We start from the raw sequence: 15192 nt of genomic DNA on the forward strand, positions 1-15192 counted from the left end.
AATAAAAATCCTAAAATATGTTTAGAAAACGAATCAGTCTGAAATTGGGCAACATTACATGTAGATAGCTTATATAAGAGCCCAAAGCTTGTAAGTTCCTTCTCATAAACAGAATCTATCCTTCTCATGACATGCTTTTTTCTGTTTTTACCTATAACATCCCCAGAACCATCTAAGTAGGTATTTCACCTACACCACCCCTGAACCAAGTAAGTAGGTATTTCACCTATACCACCCCCTGAACCATCTAAGCAGGTAAATTTTTTGGTTGTTGTTGTTGTTTGTTTTTGAGAAAAAAGCCTTTGGATACACTGAAGGCATCGTGATGTAGTGGGAAGAGCGGAATTCGGAGCCAGGCAGACCTGGATTCTAACACTGGTGCTGTATGTGCAGCCTCTTTTAGGATTTAGCTCAGCAGGCTTGGAACTGCAAAGTATAAATGGGTATTGAGGACACTTCATTGTGATGATTCCAATACCTCTGCCCAGTGGATGAAGCTGAAAATAAAGGACATGAGCCAGAATACATTTTGTGATAACTTTTTTTTCTCTTCTCTTTAGAAAAAAAATATGTACAAAAAAAGGTAAGAAGAGCCAACATGGAAGTATCAAGAAAACATTCGGATAGGTACAGACAAGGGAGCTCCTCTCTTAAAGGAGTTTCACATCGGTTCTCACCATGCTAGAAAAATGAGATGCAGTTAAAATTCTAGAACAATTAAAAGCCACAAAATCAAGCTGTTGCTCTGGGCTCTGGGTTGTAGATGCTCTGATAATAACCTTTCTGTAAAATAATACTGTGCAAACTGTAAAATATTCATTTTCATATAAAGTCCATACAATATGATATACAAAACTATTGAGTTGACAGGGGAGGCTGGTGCTGGCTGCTTTTGAAAGAAGGCTAGGGTCACATGCCTACCCAAGGGCATAATTCCAGAATCATCTTGAGTTTCGTAGATGGGAGAGACCATTGTCTAAGAAAGAATCATATAATCCTAGTACCCCTCAAATTCAGGATTTTTCTGCCAATTGTTTGTGTAACAAGGTGACTTCATTATTATGACTTCATATATTACTTTAACTTAGAATGCAATGACACATGAAGAGATCAGAACACCAAGTTCTTTTTGAAAGTAATATTTCTTTCTGTACAATTTGATTTTGACATTTGCCATTATCCAACATTGTCCTCCCTGCAACTCAAAAGTTAACTTTCATTAATATTCAAAAATTCTGGATCAGGCAGCAACTGTGATAATAAACGGTTAAAGTGAATTGTTAATATTAATTTTATTTCTGTGTCTATAAAACTGAGAAAAGATTTGTGTACAAATATCACAAAAACAACATCCATCATTGAATAAATGTGGTTCTTCAATGCACACTTGAACAAGAAGAAAATTTTGTTGGTTTGAAATTCTGGCATAAATATATTAAAGCTGACCAAAAAAAAAAAAAAAAAAAATCAGGGCAAGCTACATCACTTCCTCATACAAAAATGTACAAAACATTAGCCTCTAACTAGATAAACATAATACTTGTCTTCACAGTTTGACATTGAGTAACTGTGTGTCTTGAAGTATTGAATTAGAGGGTGATTAAAAAAAACACAAACCAGCTTGTGACACATCGGCCGTCTCAGGTAACTTCGGTCATGGAGGCAGAGTGATTCTGCAAACACAAGCAGATAAAATCTTAGCGATGGGTTGATTGACACCTACATGTGCACACTCATCTTTCCCCCCTGAATCTCTCTTGCTTTCTTATCTCCTCGAGTTTGCACAGGCTGTTCCCTCTCTGTGATATGCTCTTCTGAGACCTCTGAAATTATTGCCTCTCCTGGTAAATCTTCCCTCATTTTTCAGCCCAAATCAGATGATTTTTTCATCCAAATTTGTTCTCTCTATAGAATTCTGCTTTATGTTATAGTTACTATATATAGGATCTCAAATAACTATAGCTATCTCCCACATCTTTTAAAAGGAAACTAGAGGCCCGATGCACGAAATTCATGCAAGAGTAGGCCTTCCTTCCCCTGGCTGCCGGCACCAGCTTCCCTCTGGCACCCGGGACCTGGGCTTCCCTCGCAGCCCCAGCTTTGTCCAGAAGGTTGTTCGGAAGGATGTCAGTCTAATTCGCATATTACGCTTTTATTATTATAGATGTTTTTAATATTGGACAGTTCTAATTTTTGAAAAATTTCCATATTATTTATTCTTTGAGTCATGAGTTATATAGCAGTGAGTTTAATATTTTCAAATGCATAGGTTTTTTTTTTTAGATATTTTTGAAATTTTTTTCTAGAGAATATAGTCTGTATGATGTAGATTCTTTAAAATTCCTTGAGATTTACTTTATAGTCTTCTATGTGGTTTGTTTTCATGTTTCATGTGTTTTGAGAAGGATTATACATAATGCACATTAGATCACCCTTTTTAAACATTGATGTCTTTACTATATTTTGTTTGCTTATTAATTACAGAGAGTAATGTGCTAAAATCTCCTACTATGATTGCAGCTTTTTCTAGCCAATTTTTGTTTATATGCTTGTTTATATAATCCCTATATTTTGTTTATATAATTTATATATGCAGTTGACCCTTGAACAACATGGGTTTGAATTGTGTGGGTCCACTTATAAGCAAATTTTTTTCCAATAAATACTGTAAATGTATTTTCCTTTAGGATTTTCTTTCTTTTCTAAATATATATTTTTATTGATTTCAGAGAGGAAGAGAGAGGGAGAGGGAAATAGAAATATCAATGATGAGAATCATTGATTGGCTGCCTCCTGCACGCCCCCTATTGGGAGTCAAGCCCACAACCCAGGCATGTGCCCTGACCGGGAATTGAACTTAGATCTCCTGGTTCATAGGTCGATTGTCAATCACTAAGCCACATCGGCTGGGCTCCTTTATGATTTTTAAAATAATATTTTCTCTTCTCTAGCTTACTTTATTGTAAGAATACAGTATATAATACATATAACATAAAATATGTGTTAATTGACTGTTTATGTTCTTGGCTTCTGGTCAATAGTAGACTATTAGTAAAGTTTGGGGGGGAGTCAAAATTTATACATGGATTTTCAACTCTGTGTGTGTGTGTGGGGGGGGGTCAGGTCCCCAACCCCTATGTTGTTCAAGGGTTAACTGCATAACCCCCACCTTTTGCAGCCCAAAGCTTCCTCTCTTGTTTGAACTTAACCTCTCCCCACCCACCTCTCCCATCTCATCCTCAGCTCCCAAGTCCATAGAATTGGCAAATAACTTAAGAAACTGTGGCTATAGCTGTAATTAATTATTACAGGTTTCCTGATTCCTGTTTGAGAGCTCAAATAAGAATTTTAGAAATTGCCTATTTTGTATTTTTCAAGGTACTCTTCTTATCTGTCATATTTGTAAAAACTAAGGTTGGATGCATTTTTACCATAATGTGAAAAATAACTGTGTTATAGTATGCTTCCCTTTTAGAAATTGATTTTTGGCTAATACTTTGGTCATTTATAATATTCCATTTAAGAGTAAAAGCTTAAGATAAAGTCATCTAACACTCTAAGATAACTAAATGGGTGACTTTGGGCAGATTTCTTTCTCTCCAAGTTCGTTCTCTCCAAGTCCTCTTTGCTACTTAGAATATGAAATCTTTGATATCACTGGCATGAAGGGGGCCATTAGAATTCCTCTGGGAATTTTCTTAAATATAATCTTTTTCCCCTCCAAATTGCTGAATTAGAATCTCCTGGAGTAAGGTCCTAGGCATTTGGATCTCCCATGGATTAGATTCTTGTGTGTGTTAAAGAAAAAACAAGTCTTCTTCCCCTCTCCCCCATCTGGAGACACAAGGAAACGAAATTGTTCAACACTAAGCTTGATTGCTCTGGGGAATGTGGGCATGCAGATGCAGAGAGTGGCTTGAAGCCAGTGCCTTTAGGATCACAACAACTCTATAGGACCACAGAATAAGGCTTTGGAAACGTGGCCATTTTTGTTTTGTTTGCATTCTGTAATTATCTACTTTCTGGTTTCTCTTCAGTACTTGGGAAAGATTTTAGAAAAATGCACCCTGTCTCCATCAACCCAACCAAGGGGAGTCACCGAAGGCAGACATTCAAATGTGAGTTGATATTTGAGAGAGGAAAGCAACACAGTAGCTCTGGGGGCTCCATGTGGCAAAGGGGAAAGAAAGTGTCAGGAGGAAGGAAAGAGGGGCGACTGGGTACCCTCCCATTCCAGACAATCTACTCTTCTCCTTGAGGTATTTTGAACAGTGGGATGGATTTCATGGGTGTGAATGGTGCTCTGAAGAGAGGTTCAGATCTCCTGTCCGATCCCCCAGATCTGCCTCCTGGGTAGATGGCTCCAATTCAGAAATGGCAAAGGACTAGCTTCTAACTGAAAACACGGGTGTTGGAATTGCACAGGGGAGCTCTTGCCCACAGGGGAAAAGGGAGGAAATATTTATTTGGGAAGAGCTATAGCTCAGTTCAAACACACTAACCCCTAGGGCATGTTTCCATTTTCAAACGAGAGCTGCAGATTTCAAAACGAAATGTCCCTGGAATGAAATCAGGGTCTTTAGAAATATATAGGCTTGTGTCTTCATTTTGACTGGGTTGTGCTTTACTCACTTCATCTATAAAATAGAATAATGATACCAATTGCAGGATTCTTATGAGATTGAATGTGATGGTTTGAAATAAGCCAGTTTCTTGACCAACAAATACAGGGAACATTCTCCTCACTCGCCCTGTGGAAATATTTGACATTAGCAGCGGTGGGTGGTTACTTGAACCTCCCACGTTGGTATGGAAGACATCACTTGAGAGGTCAGAGCTTCCATCCAGCTTCCTGTAGCTTCACTTGGACTAGCCTGCACAAGTCCTGTTCGCTGTTGCTCATACATTTCTAATTCCCATCGAGGTTCTATGGCCTGATTTTAGGTTCTTTGTTTTGACTCAAGCGTCTAGCTCAGGCGTTGGTTCTGGCTTGCATCTGTCTACTCGCCAAACATTATTTCACACCCAGTGAATGCCAGGAAATATGAAGAGTCAGGAAGATATAGTTCAGATCCTCAAAGATCTCTAAGTCCTTGTAGGAGGCAGACGTGAGGGGATATTCTTGGCTTTAATTGTGAGGGGCGGTCCAGAGGGACTCTGAGGGTCCTCTGGCCCAAGACTGGTATTCAGGAAAGGCCTCAAGTTGTACCTAGATGAGGTGATCTACATGGATACAAAGATAAGTGAAAGAAGTTCCACTATTGCCTATTGTGAGCAATAAATTAATATGTTAATTAAAAGATTTTTAAAAATCTATCTTGTGAATAGCAGTTTTTGAAACCCTATTTGGCACTTCATTTTTCAATGTAAGTGGAATCTCCCAAAATATGGCCTGGTTGTCTCTTGGCCTGGTCAACTATTCGTGGTCTTGAAGAGAAGAGAGAAGGAAGGTAGACAAGGCTTCAGACAGAGGGTAACCCTTGAGCAATATCGGGAGGGAGGGTGGGTGGGAATGAGATGTCCTTAGACCGGGATGTTCCAGGTGAAGTAAACATTTACAAGGACACAGAGATCGACATGTTTGTGGAACTCAGCAAATATTTCTGTTTGCTTTTCAAACCGACCTTTGCCTTTAGTTGCTTCACCTCAAAAAATAGAGGGAGCCACTCTGACATCACCAGGTATAGAAACTTAATGAGATAGGGGGAAAAAACTAGGGAGGGTCTATTTCACCATTTCATTACAAGGTCTCATTATTTAAGCTAATTTGACATTCCACCTGCATCAACAGGCTAGCTATAAATAAACCAGTAAGATATTTTCAGCACATTCTTTCTAATTAGACAGTCAAAAATTTCATCTTAATACAGGTTAAGAGGAAATAAACAAATAAAATACTTGGCACTGGATTTAAGGGAGAGCCCTAAATATTTTTCCCAGGATGGAAATAGCTTTATTGGATTTTTCTTCTGGTTTATTGATAACATTTAAGAGTATAGTTATCTTAGAGATATGATTGATAGTTAATAATCTTTATTTATTTATTTATTTATTTTTAAATGTATTCCTTTATTGATTTCAGATAGGAAGAAAGAGGGAGAGAGAGAAACATCAATGATGAGAGAGAATCATTGATCGCTGCCTCCTGCACACCCCCTACTGGGGATCAAGCCCACAACTTGGGCATGTGCCCTTGGCCAGAATAGAACCTGGGACCCTTCAGTCCACAGGCCGATGCTCTATCCACTGAGCCAAACTGGCTAGGGTGTTAATAATTTTTAAATAAAATAGTGAAAAATATTTTTATACTGTACTGATATGAAGCACACGCTAATTCTAGGGGGAGGTGACTTACTTTCCTTTGCAGGATCTATACAAATGGATTAGAAAGAAAATGCCAAATGAAAATAAGATTTCAAGATAGATTGTTATAGAAAGTAAACATGTGGGCAGAAATCACTCCCCTCTCTACTTAAGAGCTACTCATTTAGCTCTCTGACATGCTGGGTATGTGGTTTTGGGCAAGTGATTTAACACCTTGATCTTCAGTATTCCTATATTTAACCCGGAAGTGGGGATGATACTATTGATTCAATAGTTTTTGTTCACATCAGAGGATATTTGTAAAGCCCCTCGCAACTGTCCAAGGTAAAAGTGAGCAAGTGAGGAATGCCATCTTCTCCACACTTTCCCTGTCTTTTCAGACAGAATGTATCTTTCTTCATTTATATTCACACAGCAAATCTTGGACCTGTGACTCATTACGCCAGCTTATGACGACTCACTGACATCTGCCTTCCCTAATCATCTGAGAGTTCTTTGAGGGCAAGGACGGTGTGGCTAATTATTTTCTGTGTCCCTGGTGTAAATAAGTGATCAGCAAGTATTGTTGCATCGGATTTTTGATGGTTGTTATCAGAACAGATCCAAAAGGACGCTTGCATCTATTCTGTCAATAACTTTGTAAATGTGCTTCTAGTTTACATCTGTCAGTACATATAACAAAACCGTTTTCTTTCCAAATATCGTCCTAGTTACTGAATCAAATGGACCTCCCATGTAGGTTGTCCAGATTTCCTAACTGTGCTATCGCCCTGGAGGCCAAGGTATCCTGAAGCAGCCGAGGTTCACGTGAGGCTAAGAACTTCCTGGGACTCATGATTGCCAAGTCCCAGGATAAAGGCAAGACTGCCTGAGGGGAGCTGTGAAGTTCCCGAGGGCCTTTACACCAGACTTTTACTGCTGCTGGGCAGTGGTATCTGCTCTCAATAGAATAGTTGAACGAAACAGTTGCCCCTCTAAGGAACAGGCCTGAGCCTGTGGGCTTGGTTGCTATAGCCAGTTTACTATACCTGTGCACTTAAGGTTTCCAGAGGGCTCTCTATCCTTGGGAAAGCCATTAGGGGCACTCCGCGGGGATCCTCGGGTTTGGGTTTGGAAGGAGATCCTTGTGTTCCTTTAAAGTTATGGACCACACACATTCCCTGCAGGATGAGGGGTAAAAAGATCGGGTCAGACTACAGCCGTCAGTGCCTGGCCATCTCTGAGAGTGGCAGGCTGTTCCCCTGGAATGTCATTGCCATAGTGACGTCTTCCTTTGAGCCAGTGGGTAGGGACCATGGAAAGACCTGGGGTGCAGCCCAGGGTGCCTGCTGAGCACATGTTAAGTCTGAGATGGCGAACCTTTTGAGCTCGGCGTGTCAGCATTTTGAAAAACCCTAACTTAACTCTGGTGCCGTGTCACATATAGAAATTTTTTGATCTTTGCAACCATAGTAAAACAAAGATTTATATTTTTGATATTTATTTTATATATTTAAATGCTGTTTAACAAAGAAAAATCAACCAAAAAAATGAGTTCGCGTGTCATAGGTCCGCCATCACTGTTCTAAGTGCTGAGGAAGCACCCGTCGAATCACCAGATGGCCAATGATAATCCATCCACCCACTGAGCCTGACCTGTGAAGTGAAAGTAATAGAATACATACCTCATAAATCCATAAGGATGAAAAGACACGATGGTTATAACACACCTGACATTTATTGAGGGCAACTATGTGTCGGGCATTGTCCTGAGACTTTTACTTACTTCATTTAACCTTCTCAACAACTTACAACTTAGGGAAGGAGACACAGAGAAGCTAGATAATTTGCCCAACGTCATAAAGAGATTTAAACTCCATAGCTCACACCACTATCGTATTTTGCCTCGTAAGTGCCAAACATACAGCAAATACTCAGTCACTGTTAGCTAGTCTTTAACTTCTACCTAAAATGATCATCCTTAAATTATGTGACCACTATAGGCTGGAGATTAAATAACTCATTAGTGACACTTTTATTGCTTCCATTAAGAAACTTTCCCTCTAAATAACTACCTACTCTTCTTTATTTCCTACTGAGGCCCCTTCATACCTCAGTCTGTTTTCACCATCTGGTCTGCTTCTGTTGCCCATGGAGAGTTTGTCTGTTTCTTTCCACGCTCTTTCTTTCATTGTTCTGCATCTTTGTTTCTATATCCAGTGCCTCTGAGTCTTTCCTGTCATTCTTCTAACCCTGCAGAACATTTTCATAAATATTACCCCCTCTCCTTCCCTCCATTTCTGCTTAAACTCCCTCCATTCAAGAAATGGGAGAAGTGGAAGGTGTTGAAGTTGAAGAGACTCTGGAGTTGAAAAGACTCAGGCTAGATGCATGGCTTATTGATTGTGTAGCCATTGGGCAAGTTACTTATCTTTGAGCCTCACTTCCCTCCTCTATGAGGGCTGTTCTAGGGGCACATGAAGTGTAGGGTATATAGTAATTGCTCAATTAATCATCTCCCACTCCACCCACCCTTTTCATCTTCATAGGAAACACAAAACCATAATGAACATATGCCACAAGTGTGCTCCTCTTCTCGGACTCTCCTCTCCTTTTCTGTCTGCTCTCCAAGTCTCTGCTTTGGAATGCTTCCAGTCTTTTCTATAACATCCTCCCCTTCCCATATTCCAGCTTACTGAGTAGGCATGTGAGGTTGTGTGCATGTGCACATGTAGTTACAGTGTGGTCTGTCACCTGCCGAGCAACTCAACAGCAGGGCTGGGTCTTACAAAAAGATCATTTGTGGAGAACAAGTTTTGACATTTGGCGTCAATTGGGAAGCCCATAATGGGCCATGCAGTAGGAAGCAGGGCTATGAGTCACTGAGAGAAAACAAGTTTAATGTTAAAGCAGAATCTGTATATGGGGTCTTAGCAAACACAAAGCATTTTATAGGTTCCATCCTGGAAAAACCCCATCACATTTTTTTTTTTTTTGGATAGTCAACACTGCTCATTCTCTCTAGCTGGGGCTGGCTGGCTCCAGGGCTGAGGGACAGCAGCATTGGCTGACTTTCCTTTTGAGCCCTCTCATGGATGCAGTATTGATGTCTCTTTGAAAACTCTAGCCTCTCTGAAGTCACCTCTAGTCTTTCCCTCTTTAAAAAAAGCAACCGTAGGAAAATATCCCCTATGAGACATCAACGCCTCAGAACATCCTTAGCACCATGCTTCCTGCGGCTTCACCCAGAGGTTTTGCATGTAAGTACACCTTACACTGTAGAAGAAAAGCCTGGACCCATTAAAAATAATTTTGAATTAGAATGGAGTTTCCCAATCAGTGTTCTGAATAAATGTGAGCATTTTCTGTGTGTACCTTCGCCAACAAAAACACTGAGAAACTGTTAGTGGTTGGGAGAGGCATGTGTGTACTTTATATATGTTGGGAGGACAAGGAGGAATTAGGTCATAGGACTGTGAAATCCTGCTGTGTGAGATGCCAGTCTTACTGACTGCAGAAAGGGAGGGGACATCAGACTGCGCTGGCGTCAGTCTCAGACGGGAAGCGGGCTGAATATTGTGAGGGATTCACTTCATGAGCAACATGTGGCTCTCCAGGCCTGGTGAGTGACCGTAAATCCTCTTGGGCCTATTTTAAATCCTTGAGGATTATTAAAAACCCGCACCTCTATGGTATGCCCATGCAACAGAATACTATACAGCAAAAGATAGGAATGAATTGTTGATACTAGTACATGCTATAACACGAACGCCTCTAATAATAATTATGCTGGGTGAAAGATCCCAGAGAAAAAATACATACTATATGGTTCAATTTCTAGGAAATCCTAGGGAAGGCAAACTAATATAGGGTGAGGAAAAGAAGATCAGTGGTAGCTTGGGAATGAGGGGAAGGAGAGGGTGGGAGAGAAGGACGAATCTAGATGTCAAAATTGATCAAATTGTACACTTGTTGTGCCATATGTCATAGGCCTATCAGACCTCAATAAAATTGAAAAAAACACACACCAGAAACAATATAAACTAACCCCGTCTCTTCCAATCCAACTTGGATTAAGGGATTTCCTAATTGAAGACGTAGGCAGATCCCCATGTATTTGAGAAACTAAAATATCATCAGAAATACAAAGATATGGAGAAAACTGTGTTACCCACAACTCTTCTCTAGGAAGAGAATAATATGTTGTTGAGAAGCCACTTGTAGCAGAAACAAGATGTCCGAGGGCACGCTCAGATAATAACAGGGGCTTTCTAAGAAGTCTGTGGTTAGCTGAGAGTGTGCGTATTTCTGAGTGAGATATGCAAGTTGGCAGGAGCTCAGTTTCCTGGGATGCAGGGGAAGAGGCTGCCTGCTTCCACCAGCGGTCTTTGTTCTCTGTGCTTCCCCCAAGCAACACTTAGCTGCTCCCAACACATCCTGAACAAACATTTTAGAACAACGGCTTGAAGGTATGCAAATCACTATCTGCCCAGCCCCAGTCCCAGCCCCAAACCCAATCCCAGTCCCAATCCCAGCCCCCGTCCCAGTCCCAGTCCCAGTGTTGAAGAAAGTGGAGCAACCATTCTTCCTGGGCAATCTTCTCCCCCATCCCCAGGGGGACATGCGATCACATTTCTGAAGGAAAGGGTGCGTTAGAAATCATTCTTGCAGCAATAGGATGCATAATACTTGGAGAATAATTGCAACTTGCAAGGTTCAGGCCAGAGAAACATGGGTGTAGACTGGGACGTCTGGGAACCTGACTCCCCATGGTCTTGGGCAGCCTCTCAGAGGGCACGAAAGGGAGGAAGAGGGAAGCCGACTTACCAGAAACAGGGCTACCGCAGTGCCCAGGATGAAGCCCGCGATCACATCGGAGCAGTGGTTCCTGTATTCAGAGACCCGGTTGAGGCCCGTCAGGAAGGCCATGCAGAGGGTCCCGAGGCACAGCACGGGCTTGGCCAGTCGGCTGCTCTTTGTCTTGATTGTGCTTGTGATGTACATCTGGAACAGGACAGAGATGGGGAGTGACTGGAGGCCCCTCATACAGTGCACGCACATGCACGCACCGACGCACGCAAATGGGGGCTGTGCCAAAGCAACCACATCAACCCGGTGAACAGCTCCCCTCAGCTACGCAGTAGAGTTTGGGTAGAAAACTAGTGCAGCAAGAACAATGGATAGATGTCCATTAATATGGTGTTTTGTATTCTAGGGGACATGTGAACAAAAATTATGCTTGACAGGAAGAATGAGCACGGAATAATGATCAGATTCAGAAGACACAGGTGTATTTTTTAAAATATATTTTTATTAATTTCAGAGAGGAAGGGAGAGGGAGCTAGAAACATCAATGATGAGAGAGAATCCTCAGTTGGCTGCATCTTGCACTCCTCCTAATGGGGATCGAGCCTGCAACCCAGGCATGTGTCCTGACCAGGAATGGAACTGTGACCTCCTGGTTCATAGGTCGATCCTCAACCATTGAGCCACACTGACAGGCACAGAAGCTGCAGTTTTCACGTAACAAATTTAAGCACCATTTTGGGTATTAAGAAACCCATGTGAGATTCTCAGATACCAAATAATCCTTCTATGAAAATGAAGTTTATGGAGAAGATCAGGTAGGTGAATGACTCTACATTTTACTTTTTGCGTCCCCCATACTGCTAGCTGATTCTTTACACTTCTAAGCAATGAATACGAAAGCATTTATTGATTAGTTGATTGACTAAATTAGAACTTCCCAGCCAGTGTGTCACACGAATAGATTTCAGTTGTGCTCATTCCTTGGGACAACTGTGATCAGCTCTATCCATTCATTGACCCTAGTGTATTTTAAAATATTAATTTACAAAATTGTGTCAGGACATACAAAAGACTGGGAAGACCTAAACTAAGTAAAGAATGATTCAATTTATGACACTTGAAATTTATGAAGCCTAAGTGTAGGTAGGCTGTTCTTTAATTTTATTTTTTAATTACAGTTGACATTCAATATCATTTTATATTAGTTTCAAGTGTAATATGTAGGCTATTCTCATTTCACTGTGAGGAGCTGGGCCATGTTTCATAGGCTCAGTTATCAAATGGGTTCCCAGTGGCCCAGATAGGAAGATGTGTCTCTTTCATATAAACACTTTGTTAGATCTTCTTTGGTAATAGTTACAAGAAACCAGTAGAGGGCACTATTGATCTATCATTTCTTGAACAAAAGTGAGAAATGCGTTTGCAACCCTGAAAAATGGTATGCTGATATTTAATTTATAGTCTGTGGTGTGTTTGTGTGGCCTGAGCACATACAAGTTCCAATAGGTGCATTTTACAATATTAGAATGGAAACTGTTAATTTCCTAGGATGATGTTTCAACATGGTGTGAACACAGGGTGATGGGATTCTTTTCATTCCATGTAGCAGATACCCTGAAAAACTGTGGTGAGATCAGAGCTACATAAATACAGCATGTTATTACCATTCTGAGGCTGTGTAAGCGATGCTATGTAACATTTATACCAGGTATATTTAAGTTTAGTTTTTCTATATTTTTAAATATAACCTTTATAAATCTTTCCTGTTAAATTATAAACTATTAAGAGTATGAGGCCTACAGTTAATTAGTATTCTTCACAGTATGAACTAGTACTTAGGAAATATCTGTTGAGTAATTTCTGAAAAAATTTCACACATAATAGGGGCTCAGAAATGTTTGCACAATTGGAAACTTGTATCAGGGTTTATCTGATGATAGAGAGGCATGACTTGAATTGGCTTATATCTGAATCCTTGAAAATGTGCTATAGCTGCATCTATTCTGAGTGAGCTGGCTCTGCTTACTTTTTCTCCCCCAAAATAAATTTATATCTTACTTGATGAGGGCAGTTTATTAGAAGTAACAGATTTAATTTTTATAATGGTATTGTAAAATTAATTTCACATAGCAATGAGTTGAGCCTGATAAAAATATAGAAAATGGTGCAAAAGCACATTGCTTCCCCCTGGCTGGTGTGGCTCAGTTGTTTGGGTGTCATCCCATACACTGAAAGGATTCCTGGTCAGGACACATGCCTGGGTTGAGCGCTCTCACATCGATGTTTCTCTCTCTCTCTCTCTCTCAAAAATCAATAAAAATATTTCAAAAGTACATTGCTTCATATAACTTAGGTTCTAGATAACTTAAGGCAAGTCAATATTTTGAATATGAAAAAATATGGTGAATGCCTGAGAGGACTTTCTTTGCTTAAAAGAAAAGAAACCTGGCATAGTTGTTTGTTTGTTTAAATAAAGTGAAGAAGCCTCACTGAGCTATAATGGATCTGCTTTGTAAATTGAGGCTTCTGTGTGAATTATGTTTGTTTTTTCTTACTGTGGGGTGGGAGGGGCAGCTGAAATAACTTTTATCGCGCATTCATTAAAGAAAAATCTTAAAGGAATAATGAAGAAGACATTTTGGATAATTGGTGGTTGGTAAATTGGTCCTACGGATGTGATCCTGTAAATGGGACTCCAAGCGAACTTTGTTCTGGAGAGAATATTTAGCGATTACAGTGGGGCCTTGACTTACGAGTGTCCCGACTAACGAGTTTTTTGAGATACCAGCTGTCTCTCGGCTGATTTTTTGCATTGAGTTGATAGAGTAATTTGAGTTAATGAGCTCCTTAACGAGCTCGGTCTCGGAACGAATTAAACTCGTAAGTCAAGGCCCCACTGTATCTTAAAGTCTACTAAAGAGACAGACTGGTTGTGAGCCACTCTTTTCCTCCCTGAATGTATGTAATTCAGAGTAACTGCAGGAACTCTCTTCCCTCAGAGGCAGACTCTCAGGGAAGGGATGGGACGTGTTCCCCCGGGGGGGGGGGGGGGGGGGGGGGGCGCATGCTCAGAAGCTCTGGGAAGAATGGGCAATTTGAAAGGGGTGTTTTCTCTGTCTTTTCCCTCACCTTTCATTGAGAATCACTATCTCCTGAGTACAAAATGCGGAGAAGGAAGGGAAAGGGATATTTTCCACCAATAGTTGCACTTCCACGCTAACTGCCTATGATGTTCAGCCTTTGATCTGATCCCTAACTCTCAGTTCTATGCAAATGAAGGGACCAAAGTTTTTCCACCCTGAAGCTGCCTTTTTGGGAAATTGATTTTAAGCTGTTTATTAAGAAACAGAACCTCCCCACTTTTCCTGCTCAGGGATTCAGAAAGAGAAACCTGTTTCAGGAGCGAGATCTTAGGATGCTGCTGTAGCCTAATTTGAATTAAGTGTGGTAAACAGGAGGGCTTGGGGCTGGAGCCTAGCAGCTAGCTGGCCCTGTGTCCCACCATTTCTGAGTTGCCTAGCAAGGATTTTCCTGTCAGTGTGTTCTGCTTTCTCTCAATTACCTGTGACTCGCCCATCCTCACTTTTGAAATCTAATTTCCTGTTCCCCACCTTTCTCTTTTGTCCAAAATGTCTTATATATCCAAGGCGGCTTCATTGTTTTTGGAATTTTCATGCCTATGAGAACTCCCCGTGCACATATATTGAACTTTGGTTTTGCCCTTGTTAATCTATCTCTGTTAATTTGATAATTAGCACAGCCAGAATCACTTAGAAGGTGGGAGGGAAAGTATTATTATTCCTTCTAACCCCCACAGAAGCACAGGCCAGAGGGAGGTGAAATGAAATCATTTCTCACATGGAAGAAATTAAAGAGTAGAAATAAAAAGCGAGACCATCATTTCTCCTTGTATTTTAAGATGAGTTGCGCTTTAGGCTTTCTCTGTGATAACAGCAAAAAATGTAGAGAACATTATACCTCAGTGGGGGCACCAAAGCCTGAGTGATCTGGAGAGCAGGGAGAAGTGAAGTGTTGGGTGTTGTGGGATCAGCCATCAGTGTGGGAACTCGATGGAGAAGT

The 15192-nt window shown here is 40.7% G+C and overlaps 1 protein-coding gene across 2 annotated transcripts in view; it reads right to left on the reverse strand.

Annotated features, from left to right (window-relative positions):
- Window positions 1-550: 550 nt before the first annotated feature.
- Window positions 551-15192, reverse strand: part of PLPPR1 (phospholipid phosphatase related 1) — a 191191-nt gene continuing 176549 nt past the window's right edge. For both annotated transcript variants that reach the window (XM_070430103.1, XM_070430102.1), the window contains 3 exons: window positions 11131-11307; window positions 7353-7484; window positions 551-1673 (listed from right to left, as the gene is read on the reverse strand). In XM_070430103.1, the coding sequence (XP_070286204.1) occupies window positions 1641-1673; window positions 7353-7484; window positions 11131-11307 (342 nt within the window). In that variant the 3' untranslated portion in view covers window positions 551-1640. The remainder of the gene's footprint in view (window positions 1674-7352; window positions 7485-11130; window positions 11308-15192) is intronic.

The sequence above is a fragment of the Myotis yumanensis genome, unplaced genomic scaffold, assembly GCF_028538775.1.
Source record: "Myotis yumanensis isolate MYYU_CA2020_CCGP unplaced genomic scaffold, mMyoYum1.0.hap1 SCAF_12, whole genome shotgun sequence".
Taxonomy (NCBI): domain Eukaryota; kingdom Metazoa; phylum Chordata; class Mammalia; order Chiroptera; family Vespertilionidae; genus Myotis; species Myotis yumanensis.